Source organism: Sinocyclocheilus rhinocerous, unplaced genomic scaffold (genome assembly GCF_001515625.1).
Source record: "Sinocyclocheilus rhinocerous isolate Xijiao unplaced genomic scaffold, SAMN03320098_v1.1 scaffold677, whole genome shotgun sequence".
NCBI classification, from domain to species: domain Eukaryota; kingdom Metazoa; phylum Chordata; class Actinopteri; order Cypriniformes; family Cyprinidae; genus Sinocyclocheilus; species Sinocyclocheilus rhinocerous.
The window spans coordinates 2,591,714-2,611,074 of record NW_015633185.1 but is presented as its reverse complement, the minus strand read 5'-3'; the positions used below and the strand labels follow the sequence as shown (position 1 = coordinate 2,611,074).

The window sequence follows — 19,361 nt, the reverse complement described above, 5'->3', positions numbered from 1 at the left end:
CAGTCACACCAAAATGATGGACTTAAAGGCATCATATAGGATTGTGAAGATATTTCACTGGAACTTTGTCTTCATCACATCTATTTTTTGTTTTTATTTTGTGTTTTACTACTTTATGTATGTATTCATGTTCAATGTCAACTGTTGTTAAGAGCACTAACATTATTGCTACAATTTCACGTCAATAAAAAAGTACCTGATTCACACAATATGTTGTTGCTGCTGTTATTGTTATTTTAATGTACTGTAAATCCCCCCTCCCCCTGATTTCCCCCCTGAATTACTGATTTTTTTGGACTTCAGCCATCCAACTACACAGACTGTCAACACACTCTCAACCGGTAAATGATTTCTTTCTTAAAATGTCTATTATTTTATTGTGAAGATATTTCACTGGAACTTTGTCTTCATCACATCTATTTTTTGTTTTTATTTTGTGTTTTACTACTTTATGTATGTATTCATGTTCAATGTCAACTGTTGTTAAGAGCACTAACATTATTGCTACAATTTCACGTCAATAAAAAAGTACCTGATTCACACAATATGTTGTTGCTGCTGTTATTGTTATTTTAATGTACTGTAAATCCCCCCTCCCCCTGATTTCCCCCCTGAATTACTGATAAAACCTTAATAGAAGCTATAAGATATTATAAGACCAGGCAGATAGGGGGGTTAACAAAACAATAGTAATAAATTATTTATTCAAATAATATTAATAAAACTAATATTACTGATATAAATATACTAATATACTAATATTAATGAAAATAAACTATCATTAAAAAGGTTATTTATAGCACCATTAAGGTTCTATATAGCACTTTCAAAGCATGGTTCTTTATGGAACCCTATAAAAAGGGTTCTATTTAGCACCAAAAAGGGTTCTGCTATTGTTACAAGCTGAAGAACCCTTTTCTGGTACTGTTTAGAACCATTTTTCTTAAGAGTGCATGACTTATTTTGTTCTGGAAGTGACAGGAATGTTTTTAAAGAAGGAATATGTCTTGATCGTGCAAGCCTTTCTACAGCACAAATCCCCATTTGTGCTGTTTCCATCCTTCTTCAAATCAATCGCCCCTGTTGGTTGATCAAAGAGCTGCAAGCAAAGGTCTTCCTCAGTTTATGTAAATCACTTACAGTATCTCCTCTTCCTGTTACATTATTATTTCTAAAAACACCCCACACGTACAAATAAAAAAAGTAAATAAAAAATAAACTATTCACAATCTAAAAGCAGCTGGTGCAGGTATTACACCAGAGCTATTGATGAGATATCAATATTTATTCGTTAATTATGCATCTTTTGAACACTTTCTCTTATTACCACTTTCATCATTAGTACAATGTTATTTGCCATTTGAGTGTCTATGTTTTGTGTGTGTGTGGGGGGGTACTGCACCCCTGTTGTGATACTGAATATCACATTTGTAGAATACAATTAAAGTCACAAATAAAAATTAATTAAAATGAAAGAATTATTGTTAAACAAAAATAAAGTTTATGTTTTTTGACACTGATTTTTTTTTTAAGGTCTCAAATCTGAAACCAGTTCTTTATTAAATCAGAGTGGAAAAAATTGTGTTGAGATTGTATGCTGCTCAAACACACTTTCTGATTTACATCAGAAAAGTGATAGTGACTATCAACAGCTGTGAAGAGACTGCCTGAAGAGACTAATATCTCACATTTTTTATGGATGACAGGCCTATTTCACCCCTCATTAATCAAACACACCCACTTTGATAGTTGAGACGGACTATCATTCTGCTGTCTAAATCCAATGAAGTTTGATTGTTAATTTATGATAATAAAAAAAACACAAACTTTTCATATATATTATCCTCCTTCTGGATCTCTAATTTACATATTTTGCATGATAGTTCTTTTCTTTGCATTCATGTGTATACAGTCAGGGTGTTAGAATAATTAGCACTGTAAAAAAAAAAAACTTAAAAATAGGGCACAATGTATTGATTTATAATGAAGGAAATTTCCGTATTGATTTTTTACAAGTGTTTTACCTGTATTTTGAAATTTACACAGCATTACATTGTGTTTTAAGGTAACAGAAATGTCCATAAAATGAATGGATAATATCCTGGCAGAAAAGGACAGTGAGGACAGTAGGTGGAAGCACAGAGCATTGATACAATTAAGATATCTTTCTTTCTTTCTTTCTTTTTTTATAAGAAATTAATTATTTTATTCTGCAGGCACACATTACCCCTTCAGACCTGAATTTTTTCACTGAACAACATTTTTTTTATCCACTTGATATTTGCTCTTCTCCAATATAGAAATGTCTAAAAAGCAAGATTTGTGCCAACTAATTTTTTTTATTAGATTTTTTTTCATGTCCACTATAATGGACACCAGGACTGAAGAAAAAAAAAATCCCCATATTTTAACCATACATAATAAGTAGAGCTTGTGCACTATAGTTGAACTAGTGTTTAAGATTTTGAAAATAACACAGAATGAACAATGCAGTAAGAACGTTGGGAAAAAAGGTAAGATGATATGAAGTCTCAAAAAAACCTGTTTGATCCTTTTTGTTGGTTGAAGTGGGTGAATCTGAGTATATGTATAAATGTCTTTGTGTGTATGTGAATGGGTTTTGCTGATTGTTTTGATGAATATATGATTGTGTGCATTATAGCATCAAGGCATCAGTGTGTGTGGAGGTGGTGCGAGTGTGTGTGTTGCAGTGTATTCACTGATCTCACATCCACTATATTTCTGTTTCTACTGTTTCTCACTAAAACCAATGAGAAGTTGATTGACAGGCTATGGTCACTTTGATGACATAAAGGATTTCGCCTAGGGCGTCAAATTGGCTAGAAACGGCCCTGCATAAATGAAATCATATTATAATCATAATTTCATTCTGCCTGTAGCTCAATCAGATTAAGTTAGGAGTCATATCTTCATTGTGATCGGTTGATCAGGGACCAATCAGTGACCAGGCATTGCTCATATTATAAAAACATAAAATTTTATTGGTTTAAACAAAAAAATCATGTGATGTCCATTTCAATGGACACAGGGTCCGAAGGGGTTAAATTGATCAAAGTAATAGTATTGACTTTTATGTTGCTACAAATGTTTCTATTTCAAATAAATCCTAAACTTTCTATTCATCAAAGAATGATTTTTAAAAAGTGCAACCGCTTCCAGAAAAATATTAAGCAGCACAGTTGTTTTCGACATTGATAATAATATAAATGTTTCTTGAGCAGCAAATCAGCATATTAAAATGATTTCTGAAGGATCATATGACACTAAAGACTGGAGTAATGATGCTGAAAATTCAGATTACAAAAATTCAATATTATAAAAATTCAATATTACATTTGAATTTCATTTACATTTCAATATTACATGTAAAAATAATATTTAGTGTATTTTTGATCAAATCAATAAATAAAAATAAAAAATCCTACCAACCCCAATCTCTTGAATGGTAGTGTAAACATTTGATACAGAACAGAAAAGCAATAATATCAAGCAGAAATATTTCACCTCATGGATGACAGAAACTTTGTGTAGTACAACATTACTCAGAATCTAGTTTGATGATTATCAATGTTTTCTGGCATGGAGGTCATCCATTAATTAAAGTAAAACACGGAAATAACAATAGCAACATATGTAGAAAAATTGCACAAAATTCTGACATTTGAACATATAGAGAAAACATTTTAGTTAAATGCAAGTGCAGCAATTAAATGAAGTCAGTAAAGATGTCTGTAAACAATATGCACACAGCCGCATGATTATACTTTTACAATGATCATTAAATAAATAACAACAATGAAGATAAATAAGATCGAAGCTCATTAATCTGAAAACATCTGAAATCTTTCATGTTGTTACTTTCAGATCAGATAAATAATAAATTATTGTTTAGCCATGTCCTTAGTCAATACACATACATTGAATAAATATTCATAAATAGATTACACACAGTAAAATTCAGCCATACACATGGTTGTCCTCAGACGAGTGACTATTTAGTCCTTCACTCTGCCACCAGTCTCCTTGCAGCTCTCCCAGGATCTCCTGTATGGACAAGGCTGGCAGCTCAGGCAGAGGCCCATGATGAATCCCGCTTTCCTGTTGGCCCTCCATCCTCTGAACTTCTGGGTTGTCTACACAGAAAGAGCTGGAAGCTGGAGGAGTGTCCTCCAAACCACCCTCCCAGCAGCCCACGTCTGGTGTAACAGGGGTCAGCGGCTGAAGGCTGTTGTGTTTTTCAGATGGAGAGTAAAAGAAGCCATGGATGGAGCTGGGATTGCAGCCATAGGCATCAAGATGATATGGACTCCACATGGAGCTCATAGATGACCTCCTGTCATACCTCGCAGCCCAGTTAGGAGGCATCTGATGCTCTGGGCTTAGTAGAGATGGGCTGCAGTGAGCGTTCATGGCTCTGGGCTGATGGTGTCCGTATGAAGGGGTGCAGTAGCCGGAATCATCACCGACAGACATGGAAGATGGAGTGTCACATCCATAAAGTCCATCCCTTTCCATTTCTTCCTTAATATGATCAGGGTACGCAGGTGGTGGAGTGCATAAAGACCCAGAAACTGCACCAGACTCACTGTTGTTGCTGTTAGAAGAGTGTAGCTGAACTGGCGAATTCTGCATTGCACTGTATGGTGATTCAGATTGCCACAACGACGTCTTTCCACCCTTGCATTTCAGCGTGCGAGCCCTCCTATTCTGGAACCATACCTATTGTGAGCAGAGACATCAAGATAAAGAGAATACAGTTCATACAGTACTCATAAGAATACAGTTGATAGATTATACTCAACCATCTAGTCCATTCAGATAAGAGCTTCCCTGTCAAAAGATTCAGGTTAATCATTGTGAGATGACATCCAGCTACGGTGGCATTTAGTCAGGATGGTTATCTGTGACTGGTATGTCTATTGTTTACAGGCTGTACAGTTTCTAAACTAAACAGCAGATAAACACAAAGACGCTTACAACATCTCAGATATTGACAGTGGTATCAGTGACAGCAAACAGTATGTTTTCACATAAGGCCTTATTAGCATATCATTTTACCTGTATGTGTATCTGCTGATTTTGTAAATGCATAAGAGACACAAACAAGGAGAAAGAGGAGTTGTTTCCTTATTTACATAGTTAATAAAAAAATTAAACAAAAAATACTGTTATGTTTCAAACCTGTATGAATTTATTTCATCTGTGGAACACAAAAGGAAACATTAAAAAAATTATCCTCTGCATAATGAAAGCTAACAGCGTCCAACGTTGTTTTAGACACCACTGACTTTCATTATATGGATAAAAATACTTTAAACATTTTTTTAAATATGTTCTTTTATGTTCATTTATGTCATACAGGTTTGGAACAACATGAGGATGAGTAAATGATGACAGAATTACATTTTTTGGTGAAATATCCCTTTAAATTCCAGTCAGTTGAGTGTGTTTTTATAGGTAACACAGCCCACCTGTATGCGAGACTCTGGCAGTCCTGTAGTTTGGGAGAGACTCTCTCTGAGGCTGATTCCTGGGTAAGGGTCTGTCTCAAATGTAGCACGAAGAAGCTCAACATGTTCCTTTGAGAAACTTGTTCTTTTCCTGCGACTTGCACTTCTTGATACAGTACTGCCTCCAGATATTTTAGCAGATGCATCTGAAAAAGAAGATAAACATGAATGTGAAGCTAAACATAATTATGTTATCATAACTTTGTTAATAATGTTCTCATAATTGTCATCTTTCAGTTAGTGCAAACTAAACTGCACAAACTTAATATACATTAGAAACACAACATCAATCCGATGTATGAATACTTCTCCACAATAATAATAACTGTAACAGTGCCTGATGTTTGGTTTGAGATGGAGAAGCTTGGAAAAACAACCTTTTTCTTATGAGATCTTGCATACTAAAACATATAAAACAAAATTTTCACCATTCAGTAACGCTTACCAATACTATTGTCTTTCCACATGTTGCGTCTTTACTGAAGGAATCCTGGAGGCCAAAGGGGTTATAGGACTCTCAGGCTGCCAGTGAAGGTCTGTCGTGCTTGATGCTCCTGAGGGATATGATTTCTGACCTCTCTATAGCTCCTTTTTATACCTGTGCCCTCTAGTCCCTATCCCATGACCCCCCTTTCACCCCACCTCCCCCATTTAGAAGTGCTTATTATGTATGAAATGGGAATGACATGAGGACATACTTTGAAGGCCAGCCCAAGACATTAAGCATTTAAAAACATCTTTGTCAAAAAAGTAATATTTTTGTCTTTCTAAGCACTATAGAACTTTAAAAGCTTTCTTTTCAAAAACCTTGAGAGAAGTTTCATTAGTTACCAACCTGCTTTATCTCACTGTAAAAAAAAAAACAAATTCTACCCATTTCAACTTAAAAACTTAAAAGTTCAGTTGCTGCCTTACATTTTTAAGTATACTCAACTTGGTTGTACAACTTAAAAATCAAGCTGAATTTCATATAACTTATGAAAAAAGTTTAAACTGAACATAAATTGCCATCATATCTCTCATCATTTCATATCACATCATCATATCATATTTTACAGTGTATTTATTTTAGTTTGGTTGGATTGATTTGCATTTGCCATTTTAAACATAATATGAATCATATATTTATATTGTTCATACATAACAAGTATTAAAGTCTTCAACTTTATAATTATGATATTTTTATAATGTAAGTGATCAAAAATATCAAATGCTAAAAATAATTTGATAATGGAATGAAATGTTAATTTGCTTGTTTTAAAACTATCTTTATATTTTATTTAATATTTTTATATACTTAAGCTAAAAATAAACAGACTGTATGTTAACGCAGAAGGATTGTTTTGGCATGTTAATCAAAACATATTGTATAGAATTACACTTATTGGAAAAGTGTGTAAATGGATGGTGTCTTTTCCTGTAATTGCTCTCCGTTAAAGCATTGTAATCAATAAAACAATAGACTCTATAAAATATTAACTAACAACGACATTAACAACATGCTTAACCTAAGTTCAAGCAAAAGGCTGGGAATGGATATCTCTTTGTGTCGCCTGATCTCTTTTCAAAAGGAACATAAAAGAAACATGTTTGGAAGGCAAGGAAAACAAGTAGAGCGATTTGTGGAATGATTAATAGGACAGTTTGCATGTGTGAGTATTGTCACTCCCTCTCTCTGCTCCAGAGGATCCAGAGGGGATAACAGTCATTTCAAAGTCAAGGTGGCTGCCAAGCTTGTCAATGCAGATGAGCTGTTTAGATGTGCTGTTGCATTAAGCCAGACTAAAGCAAACTGAACCCTATAATCACAAAAGGACCTTTCAGCCCAATACGAAATTTAATAGTGATGTTAAGTGATGTTTGGACTGCTTTTGATGAAGTCCAGGTTCGTCTTATCTTTTTTGTATTCGTAGATTATTTAATAATGGTTCCTGGATTAATTTTTTATGTAAAAGATGTAGAATCTCAAAGTTTTTGTTAAATAGTTTGGCAAGACTGCATTGAATTTATCATTGACGTTTTCTGCAGTTGTTGTTTTTTCCTTTATCAGAAAAGTAGAGCATTACATCCCCCCATTAATCAAACACACCCTCTTAGCTGATACTGCATTCTGCTGCAGTCTAAATCCAATCAACTTATTTTATTTTAAGATAAGTGTGCAAAGTTTTCGTTTATTTGTTTTGTGTATAATTACTTGGCAACTTTTGTATATATATACACTGTTAAAAGGTTTTTAATTGGCATTTATGGTTCCATAAAGAACCTTTGACATTCATGGAATCCTTCCATTGTACAAAATGTTCTTTATAGTGGAAAAATCGTCTTCCGATTATTTAAATATTATTCGCACAAAATGGTTCTTCTATGGTATTGCTGCTCAGACACTCTTTTGGAACCTTTATTTTAATAAAAGTGTGTATATATAAAGAGTAACTTTCTTTTTCCTCCTGTTTCTTTATTTCCATATTTGAAATTATATAATAAACCTTATATAAACTCTAGGTGGTAGTATTGAGCTTTAATAGCATTAACACTGTGGCACGATTTTTCAGTCATACGCAGTTCTAAAATCAGATGCATTCAAACATTACAGATGACATTTTCACTGCAGTTTATAGCAATTGATTTAAATGAATAAAATAATTGCTGACTTTTTACTTGTAAAAGGAGGATGTCTCTCGAAAAATAAAAAATGTACCTGTGATGTAACTAAAAAGCCTAAATAACTAAAGTGAACGTGTATATTGAGTCCATAGAGTACTGCAGGGATAGCGTGTTTTTATAGTCCAAAACATGGACACGAGTTTTAGCACTTCCGGTTCCATCGTCCTTAAGTCATTGGCTTTTTAAAGGTTTTTGGTCAAATGCCTGAAATAAGGTCTGTGGTTAAAAACAAGCTCAAGATATTTTCATGATTTATTCTAAGACATAAAATACATCAGTGATCCCCCCTTGGGTATTATAAGCTTTTATAGGCTAATGTTGGTGACCTTGAAGTCATGCAACTGTGATGTAGATCATGTATAGCCTATAGCTTTTTACTTCTGATTATTGTATTTAGGCTTCAAAATACTCATAAAAGATGTGTTCATTTGTGTATATTGTCATAATGAACAAAGCGTGAAAGAATCATAAACTTTGGTTGGTCACAGAGCTTATTTTCTGCAATAGCCTAATCCCAAATCCATGAAAAACTAGGGTTTCTGTCAAGGGAACCAGGGTAAAGCTAACGTCCTGGTTGGTCTCCAAAATACACTATCACTGCAGAACTCCGTGATTTCACCAACCTTGTTGATCCTGGAACAACATTCCAATCAACCACTCAGAATTGAGGGATACGTTTTTAAGAAAAGTCGGTTTTAGGCTTTTAATCAGGGTTAGATGCTTCTACACCCTTGTAATTCACCTATCATGTGTTAGGGAAGAACCAGGCACTGAAGAATTAATAGGATCTCAATTTAACAGCATCTCCGCTGCTGTACCCTCGAGCAAATCATTACGGTTCCAGCAGGGCGATGAGAACTGTCACCTAAATGGCCAGTTACTGACTGGCTAGTCATGAAAAATACTGGGGTCAAAATACGGCTGTTAAGTGCCTAACCACATTTTGGTCTGCTAGTGGAAAAATGGGCCCAGAATATTTACAGAGAGGGTTTTTGTCACTACAGTTATTGAATATTAAAACCTCAGAGTCTAAAGAATGTAATAAATCATTTCTGAAGAGGCTTCCGCATCATATCCAACTACAGCAGCTATATCTTCTACCAAAGGAAAAAAACTCAAAGATTGAAAGAAAAGAAACAACATCAACATAGTCTAGGTTTACATCTATCACAGATCTGGAAATATGTGAACTTCCTCATAACAACTAAAGTATGTATGCGTTAATGCATAAAATATGCCAGCTTAGCTCAGAAAACCGGTCAGCTAACATCGGTCTATGAAAAGTTGAACAGAATATGATACACACACAAAATTACAGAAACAGTTTTATTTAATGACAAAAATATATATATACACAATCATAATTACTTCATATCAGCTAAGAACCTGTACAGATGATCAGGCAGGAAAGATAAATATTTACATTCGGCACCTTTATTACATTATTCTCCTTTTCTTAAAATACAGAAGTAGTAAACTATGCCTTGTAATGTAGGCTAGTGCCACTACATTCAACTTTGCTGTTCCTAATACAACAAAGTTATTATATGGCTGCCATCTCCAACATATTTTAAGACAAAGTCATAAAATATTTTTAACAATCAAAACGTCCTTTAAACAGAAATACACAATGTAGACAATTCTTTCACAGTCTTGAACCGGAACAGACAGGAGAGACCAGAGGACAGAAAAAAAAATAACCTTGGACAGTAGCAGCAACATTTCAGATGATACTATGTTAGAGCACATAATTCCACTGAATATTCTCAAAGGATTGTCCTCTACTATCACATAATACAATATCTTTTAAAAGACCATTTAGATGGAAACCTTATTGTAGTTTCAGTGGAAAAATAAATACCCCCACAACCATTAATAATTGTCCCAAATGTGACTGTGATATACAAGATAAATATATAAATACAACTGTGCATTTTAATGACTCAAGTAACAAACACCATTATAGGGACGGTTAACGGTTCTGTGAAGCACAAACTCAGTAATTAGTACAGCCACAAAACCAGGAAAGAGCCATTTCATACTGACTCTTCCCATGTGTTATTCAAACGTGAAGGAGTCTAATATCAATCGTTCTTCAGCTGGTTTTACATACTGTAACTTCAGTGAATAAGAGCTGCAGTGAACTCATGACAGAAACATGCACAGAATGAGAGCGAGAACATGGGTGTCGTCCTTTCAGAGAAATCCAGCTAAAAATGCCCAATTTAAATGCCTGGGAACCTGTCCAACCAGTCAGCACAGATAATTCAAGTTTCTGTGACATCATGAGGTGGACACACTGAACTAGTATGCATCCTACACACCCAGGGAAGCATGGATGAAATTTAGAAAAGGTGGCCAAATGAAACATGTGAAGTTGTACATTTACATTAGGAATCTTTTGACAAATTGCTCACTTGTTCTTTGACTAGGAGCACAGATTACAAGGATCTTGGCACATGCTTCAACATACACCATATGTTTCAGCTGGGTTCAGGCCATGTTATCAAGTCTCCAAAGAGTAAACAAACATGGACTTTCGAAAATTAGAAACCGTGGCCTGTAAGACTGGGGGGGGCGTCAGAGGACCCATAGGATTTAAATCACCCTCCAAAAATGCCTGGAAGTTCTTCAAAACCATTTAAGTTCTCAACAGCAAAAACAAGAGTTGTATTTGATGCGCTTTGCTCAGCTAATACCAACTAGAAAATAATGAACAGATAACAGCCCTGAAACAGCACGAGACATAGCCATTACTGTCTGGCTGTTGTTTAAAATATAAATATATATACACACACACACACACACATCTTCATTGTTCACCTTATGAAATAAATCATATGCATTTTAACAAGGTAAACCATCAGAAATAAAATCTCGTATTCAAACCTCAGGGCTGTGTATCACTCATTTTTTATGCTTGTGGCTTGTTTTGAACCCTTCATGTAAGACTGATAAAAGAAAGAAGAGAAGAGGAGCAGATAGCTGAGATACATGAGTGAAGACCACACTATGTTATCTATGTAAGAATGGCAATCCCCATCCTGCATCCATTGGTACACTAGTGCACTTACTGCCAGCCCCATGGCCATCTGAGCAATCTGAGAGGAAGTGATGATGATGGCGCAGGGTTTTGGCACACGGACTCCAGCAGCTCGAGCAGTGTAGTAGCTGTACATGAGCGCGTGCACGGTGTAATTCATGGTCATGAACCAGCCACCACCGGCGACCTGGTCTTTGTAGGAATACCAGGAGTACACCAGCACGGTAATGTGATGATACCAGTGCAGGAAGATCAGCCGCTGCTTGCGCAAGACGATGAACATGGTGTCCCCTGATAAAGTGAGGATGTGTGCAAAAAGGGTTAGAATACATGTTCAAAATTATTTGGCAAAATTACAAACAAAGACATAATGAACCTAAAAATGAAAATGGTCAACATTTAGCAACAAAAATGGGTCAATGGTTGTTTTTTTTTAGGTTTTTTTTTTGGTCCTTACAATAAAAGTCAGGTTCAGCGTTGTTTTGAACCCCACTGACTTTCATTATAACTTTCAAAATATCTTCCTTTTTGTTACACAAAAGAATGTCATACAGGTTTGGAACAACATGAGGGTGAGTAAATGACACAATGGTCATTTATGGTGATTTATCCCAAAATAAATGAATAAGAAAAGGCTCACCTAGCTCTGGGGCCTTGCTCAGCACAAAGGCACAAGCCCAGAACTTGCTTATCGGCCCATAGTAGAAGCTCTGATCACAAACAGACTGCTTAAAGCCACTGGTTCTGAGCATGTACAACATGAAGCACCCAGTTCTCACTGCTCCAATGATACTGAAAGAGAAAAGGCATGATTTGTATATGAATATGGTCTGTAATGGCTGTAAAACTTCATCAAATTCATGATAAACAATTCAGGCCTCTAGTGAACTTTGGGGGTGGAAAAAAAAAAAAAGCCGTGTGTTGGGCATGTTAGACAGAAACACTGCCATGTTAGCTGGCAGTTTCTGTGTTAAACAAATCAATATCAAAACATTAAGTGCTGAAAGTCCAGTTGCCGTGGGAGATCTAAAGAGCATGTGATCAGAGGTCACTGCTGCCATCCAATCACGATATTCCATTGTTCTTTTTACAAGCATGCAAACAGTTACTTTGTGCTTGCGGTCATCTCTGTCCTCTTTTGAGATGGGACTAAAACACCTTCCCCCACCCAAATGGAACCAAAACCAACTTGAAACAATAGCCACCGAAGATTTAATAACCACATGAAGTGGTAAATCTCACAAACATGTCATTGGCACGCATTTTGGCATGCTCACGTTTCAAACATCATTTTTGCAGTTAACAATACATATTGTTTCCTATTGGTACAACCATAAGTTATGTAATCTAATATCCAACAGCAAAGTAAAACTACAAGGTGGTGTGAAACCTCCATGACACCACAAGATGCAAAGGAGCATCATAAGAATTAGTAAGTCATTTAGATCTTCAATATGCCACTTCTATCATGAACTTGTTTTCCATTTTTAAGTATTGTAACCGTATGGAAAATATAAGTCGGTCAGTCAGTCTCATTAAGAGAAAATTTAGTATTGAGATACTATTATAGTTTTTAAATATTTTGAATTAGTTTTAATTTTTGTATTACCCCTTTCATTTCAATTTTAGTTAGTTTTAGTAATTTTGTTGTGTTTTTTTCCCCACTTTTTCATGTCTATAGTTTTATTAATTTTTATGTAGTTATTGTAGTACATCAAGTTAAACTAATGAAAAAGAGAAATGCCGCTTAATGTTCTTATATATTTTATCTGATTTAACTTTTATTTTAAGTAATAAAAATGTTGTTTTTTTTATTGTTTTAGGTAACTATAACCCTTATGCATAACCATATCTGGGGCAACACATTTTTATCCAGAAGTCGGCTAAATCTGACAAAACCTCCTTTTGTGAGCATCTTCATGTGTTAAACTGTATAAAAAGTAAATAAAAGGTTAAAAATGCTGTTTTCTGTTCGAGTTAGGTCATAGTATTTATAACTATACAAAGAAGTCTATACAACGTCCCCCATTTATGGCGTAAATGTTTGTGTTTACAAATAAAAGAACCTTAAGTGGGTGACTCTGATGCTCTATAAACTGAACACTAGATTTTACTTACCTAAAGATGGCCAAACTGAGGGACCACAGCATTAACAATCTACGTAGGTCAAGTCTTTGTCTTTCCTTCATGAAGTGCTGCCCACCAAACACCAGCACTACATACACAGCACCAAACAAAAAAGACTTTTTCCTAAAAGACAAAACATAACACCAGAAAACTTATTATACTGGACTTCCAAGCACTGGTGGCAGGTGTATTAATACAAATCAATTTCTAATTAAATCAAATACAATTCTTACCAGTTGTCCTGCATCCACTCAATAGCAAACCTCTCATCAAAGTGACGCTCGAAATCATACTCAATCAGAGACAGCTGAAATTCAGTCGCATTCATTTTTGAGTCTCCTACAACAAACTGCGATATAAAAGTGAAGACAATTCAGTAAAAAAAAGGTTGCTGGTTACTGTCCGTTCTGGTTGCTGTCCGCTCGGCACCAGTTGACTAGTCTACCTCAAACACACACCTGTGCACCCACCTGTCGTATGTAATCAGGGTGGAGTTCCGAGTTTATAGTGAAGTTTAGGGAGGGACTCTCAGCCAAAGGCTGGTTTTGTATTTCCTGATTGGAATACCAGTTTTTGCAATGCAGACAAACAGCAGTCTTTATGTTAAAATGGCAGTTTGAATAGTTGTATACAAACAAAGAGCGAGGAAGAAGCTGATTGAGACTCTTTCATTTTTTAAGCCATGTAAACCAGAGCTGGGATAAAGACCAATTACAATTCAGTATGCAAATAATGGCGATGCCGAATATTCTCACTTGTAGCCAGGTTAATAACTTTAATAACACATTTCTAATTCCTGATTTCTAATTCCATTCATTTTTATACCATATTTTATGAAAATTATAAAATGTATAAAAACCTAAATAATAGCCTACAATGATCATTTTTTACATATTAATTTATTATTTTCATTTCATGGACCATGAAGTTGAACTTAATCAGAATGCTCTAATTATGTATGATATTTATATGATTTTTTTAATATGTAACGTTAGGCCTAAAATAAATAAATCTGAAGTCATCAAAAATATATTGATCCTCTATCAATGTTAAAATAGGCCTATTTTCATGGATAGGCCTATGTTAATTGTTTTGAGTGAACTGACTTTAGATTAATTATGTATAATTTGGGGGGGGGGAGTCACTAATCAGTGAATCAACAAGCAAAATAGACAAGATGAACGATATCATTATTTAGGATTGTTCGCAAAACGTTTGTGTGAATTTCGCTTTTGGCCTTTGAATTGCTATTCAGTAGGCTACACTCGAATTCCTGCCTTTCCAGTTCAAATATATTCTAGTTAACTGAAATTATTTTCTTAAATTTCGAATTCCAACATGTAATAATAATATAACATAATAACATGGAGAGAATACATACCAAATGTCTGTTTATATTTCTCAAGTCCATGCACGCGAGGGCGCTAGTGCTATACTGTTGTAGCGATCAGTAGCACTCAAGAGACCCAAAATGAAGGGTAACTGGAATCAGATTTACACTACAAGACTTGCTGTAACACACGCTTTATTAATACTTTTTAAATGAAAGATTACATTATCAGCGTAGTTAGAGAAATTACAGAATTAGCGTTTCAGTAGGCTACATAGGCTATAATTTGGCCAATGGTTTAAGCTAATTCATCCTCCCAGTTTTAGATATTTTAATCACAAGATTAAAACTTACAAAAACGTTAATACTGAGATTAAACTGTTATGGAGCTTTTCAAAATATTATACTTGCTATTATACTTTCTTCTCTCAGCTGTCAGGGCGCTCTGTGGTTCCCCTGCCAATCCTGTAGGTGGCGATGATTGCGTTTCTTTCTGTACAGTCATAGCACAGAAGAAGAATGGCCTCTGTAGGAGAGTGAGATTTGCTACATTGTTTCAACATTGTTGAAATCTTTAGGAGCCCTTTAGTTTATACGATTTTGTTAGCAAGTAGCGGTCTTTATTTAGCAAATTCATTCTGTATTCAGACTGACCGAGCGGCTACGATGAGGATTTATAATTCTTTACTCAGTGCTGCCAAGTTTAGGAAAGTGTTTGACTTTGGTGAACGAGAGGTGGCGCATTGGTTCCCTGGACATATGGCTAAAGGTGCGTTACATACACTGAAAACCATTAAATCTGTATAATTTAGTGTTACGGGGACCCTAAATGTTTAATTGAGTTAACATCTAGAACAAGTGCTTTTTAATCATTCAGCATTCATTCGTTATTTATCTTATTTGAGCCAATCAGATAGAAACATGTACTGTTGGTGTCTAAATCTATTCTCATGTGCCTCAGAATCTGAGATTCAAAGCTGATTTTGTCCTACAGAAACATGCTCACCATTGTGATTTCTCTTGTTAGGACTCAAGCAGATGAGAGCCAGTCTAAGGAAGGTTGATTGCATTATAGAGATCCATGATGCTAGAATATCCTTTTTTTTGTTTGTTTGTTTTGCAGAGAAAGTACATTTTGAATGATTAAACCTCAGTATTTTTCTAAGACCTTCTTTAACTGGCCAACATACCCTTTTCTGGAAGAAATCCTTCATTTCAAGAGAGCCTTGATGTCCGGCCACACATACTTGTACTGAACAAGATGGATCTGGCAGACACGTCAAAAAAGCAGGTCTTATAATCTTATGCATTTCATTATTGTTTTAAATGTAAACTGTCTTAGTAAATGCAAAAACGGAAAGTACTTAAATAATGTTCTAATAAAAACAGGATTTAACAGGTTTTTTTAATTTTTTTATTTCACCAGAGTATTCTGAAGCAGCTTGACAGAGAAGGTGTGAGGAATGTTTTGTTTACAGACTGTTTAAGACAACAAGATGAGAACGTAAAAAAGGTGAGCAGTGTCAGACGTTACATCAGATATTTCTAAATTAAAGCTATTTCTAAATAAAAGACTGGAAAACCTAGCACCTTATAGTTTTAAACATTGTGTCTTTCACTGTCTGATGTTCTAGATTGTTCCTCTTGTGACAGAATTGGTAGAAAGTGGGTCACGTTTTCACAGAGAAGAGGTGGGTTTCAATTATTTCAATAGCTTACATTGTACTATAAAGTTTTCTGAATTTCTTATTCGTCTATGTGTAGGACAGAAGTTACTGTCTGATGGTCATTGGTGTGCCAAATGTGGGGAAATCATCACTGATTAATGCAGTAAGGAGAACATATTTGAAAAAAGGTATTTATTTTATGCTTTGCAAAATACCTTTCTTGTTGCAGTCACTAAATTTTAACAAACAGACAGAAGGCTTAAACATGGGATACTTTTATTGCTGTCAGGCAAAGCTTCAAAAGTAGGAGGTGAACCAGGAATTACAAAAGCTGTCCTGACCAAAATTCAGGTATCTTTTATAATCATTTGGTGGATTCAATTCTTGGGTTGATGTGTTCACACACATTCACACACGTTAAATGAAATTTTGTTTTACTAGGTCTGTGAGAGACCCATAATTCATTTACTGGACACCCCAGGAGTCCTGCCACCTAGAATAGAGAACATAGAGACAGGAATGAAACTTGCTTTATGTGGTAAGTCCAAAAAACGCAGAGAAATGAATCAAATCTTAATGTTTAGTTGTTATCATGTTATTATTGTAAGGTGATGACGGTGTCTCCTTTTCAAACAGGTACCATTTTGGACCATTTAGTTGGTGAGGATGTCATTGCAGATTATCTGCTTTTTTCACTGAACAGACTGGAAAGATTTAGGTAGGTTTTGTAACATAATTCTAAGTGATTTTTTTGGAAAATCTACAAGCAGCAACAATCATTTGCTGTTTGTTTTAGAAAGCAGAATGTACGGTAGAGTAATCAATAATGATTGTGACAATTTCTTCTATAGTTACATTGAAAAGTACAATCTTGGAGAGCCTTGTGATGATATTCAGCATTTACTGAAGAGTATAGCGGTGAACCTCGGCAAGACCAAACGTGTGAAGGCCATCACTGGAGTTGGTGAGTCGATTCATTCAAGCCACTCAATTTTCATTTTAGCGATTTCAAACAAAATCAACCTCACTTGAACTTCTTCAAATGTTGAAGCATTCACTTTTTCATGAAACATAAATCATTGAATATATTTAATCAATAACACATCAACTGTTTAGGCAACATCACCGTCCAGTTACCAGACTACAGTGCAGCAGCCTACGATTTCATCAGAGCATTTCGGAAAGGAGAACTTGGAAAAGTTATGCTTGACTGATAGTGTTTTAAATAGCTGATTTGTAACTAATGCAATGAAAGCTTGACCTTACTGTATGTATGTTCAAGACTGGACACTGAGCACATAAGAGAAGCACTTAGTACTTTTAATGTTTTAATTAAAAGGTGGTGCACAGGGTATTTGGGGCATGTCTTTGTTTTTATTGTGTAGCTGTCAGAAAAGGTGCATTGAATATTATTTCTCAATACTGCAATTGCAACTACAATAAATTCAGTTTAATTTGATACGCATTGGTGTCTTGTATGTGAAAACCAAAGATTACAACCAAAAGTCAAATGGCAGCACTAAACTACATCATACTAACATTTTGAGTTTCTACTTTCACAAAATTACACCATCTGTTTTTTTCCCCACATGTATTCATTTTATAAAATATTTGGCATGTAATTGCTTTGATTTCTAAAATTATAATTTGTTAAATATATCTAACAGCTGGCAAACAGAGCTTGTGTAGTGTTTTTATAAAAAAAATAAAAATAATTTCTTAAAGAGTTTTTAAACACTTGTGCACTTAATACATACTGCATTCACATTGTTTTGTGGGTTATCAAAAAATCTCTACTTGAAAGACAAAATTGTTTCAATACATCAAATGTTCAAAGCATGACTAAGGTAGAAATTTAAAAACGGGATGTTTTCATACCCACATCAATGGAAGTACAGGTACAGAATGAAGTTTTATTATTCTAAAAGTGTTACAGCATATCTTTTCAATCTATGTACAATTATTAGTTAAATGTGCACATAAATATTATTAAACAGACAGAGGTTGATATAAAAAGGTTCACGTTTGTGTAAATCTCAAGAACAATGGCGATTCACCAACAGTGCAGCAGCACAACAACACAGTATTTTTACCATCCAGTACATGATGTAACCAGCATAATTTAAGTAGTCTATCATTGTATAGATACTAATGCTCCTGTTGAAGCAAACTATGCAGTCTAACCTTTCAGATTCTATTCTTAAAATGTCTACTAAACTAAATAGAGAGGTTTTGAATCTTTCTTTTATCTTCATATCCTCTTTGTTGTGCAATAAAATACACATTATTAAACAGGTGTTGCACAGTAACATACATAAGCAGCTTATTAAGCTGTGCCGAACTGTCTTAAACTGCCTCAAGGGGCAAAGAACATCACAAAGTTTATTGGTAAGAGCAGAGTGGAAAGTTTAGTGGTAATGGGATCGTGCACTATTGCGCTTGATGTCCTGGCGAGGTAGAGCTCCCAGTCTGTTCTGTTATTGTAGTAATCATCTCCGCGCTCTGAGCTGTCATCCGGACGACGCTGAGCCGACGCGTACCATCCTCCGGCTCCCAGTGCCACCACAGCCCCGGCCGCCGCTGCCCCTGCCACCCGCACAGCGGGGGAGCCTCGGGTGCGGGACGTCCGGCCTCCTCGGGCGCTGCCCCGTGCTGAACCCCTGGCTCCTCCCCTGCCACCTTTGGATATCACCTGATCGCACAGAAATGCTGAAAGCAGGAGAAATATCCAGCAGGTGGCAACAGCCCTGTTCATTCTGGATCACACTGGGAATGGAAGAAAAGCATGGAGATGATTCAGAAAAGAAAAACCCTCAGAATAAGTGTAATAGCTTCTCTAAACTTATTTGTATCTACTTATTTTACCTGATTATAACAGTGGTTCCTAATTGTATTTGGACACTTTAAGGTATTTTAAGTCACACTTAAAATGTACAACATTATCAGTGGTTCTCAACCAACATCAGAATCTTTTTTTTTTTTTTTTTTTTCACGCCCTC

The 19,361-nt window shown here is 35.3% G+C and overlaps 4 protein-coding genes across 4 annotated transcripts in view; 1 reads left to right on the top strand and 3 right to left on the bottom strand.

Moving 5' to 3' along the window:
• Positions 1-12,914, bottom strand: part of LOC107743579 (tetraspanin-14-like) — a 27,055-nt gene extending 14,141 nt beyond the window's left edge. The window contains exons 1-2 of the mRNA XM_016556910.1: positions 12,904-12,914; positions 5,534-5,538 (exon numbers count right to left, since the gene is read on the bottom strand). The gene's annotated coding sequence lies outside the window, so the exon portion shown is untranslated. The remainder of the gene's footprint in view (positions 1-5,533; positions 5,539-12,903) is intronic.
• LOC107743578 (paired box protein Pax-6-like) lies at positions 3,979-5,998 on the bottom strand. Its single transcript, XM_016556909.1, has 3 exons — positions 5,977-5,998; positions 5,493-5,677; positions 3,979-4,740 (listed from the first exon to the last, which is right to left on the bottom strand). The coding sequence occupies exons 1-3, from the start codon at positions 5,996-5,998 to the stop codon at positions 3,979-3,981; spliced, it is 969 nt and encodes a 322-aa protein (XP_016412395.1).
• On the bottom strand, positions 9,804-13,848 carry LOC107743581 (elongation of very long chain fatty acids protein 6-like). The gene is made up of 4 exons (XM_016556913.1): positions 13,599-13,848; positions 13,357-13,488; positions 11,879-12,030; positions 9,804-11,529 (listed from the first exon to the last, which is right to left on the bottom strand). The coding sequence occupies exons 1-4, from the start codon at positions 13,691-13,693 to the stop codon at positions 11,099-11,101; spliced, it is 810 nt and encodes a 269-aa protein (XP_016412399.1). The 5' UTR covers positions 13,694-13,848; the 3' UTR covers positions 9,804-11,098.
• A 1,302-nt stretch (positions 13,849-15,150) lies between these two features.
• Positions 15,151-18,720, top strand: mtg1 (mitochondrial ribosome-associated GTPase 1). The gene is made up of 11 exons (XM_016556908.1): positions 15,151-15,464; positions 15,723-15,787; positions 15,882-15,986; positions 16,122-16,208; positions 16,330-16,386; positions 16,460-16,550; positions 16,652-16,713; positions 16,804-16,900; positions 16,999-17,080; positions 17,214-17,326; positions 17,479-18,720. The coding sequence occupies exons 1-11, from the start codon at positions 15,362-15,364 to the stop codon at positions 17,574-17,576; spliced, it is 960 nt and encodes a 319-aa protein (XP_016412394.1). The 5' UTR covers positions 15,151-15,361; the 3' UTR covers positions 17,577-18,720.
• The last annotated feature ends 641 nt before the right edge of the window (positions 18,721-19,361 follow it).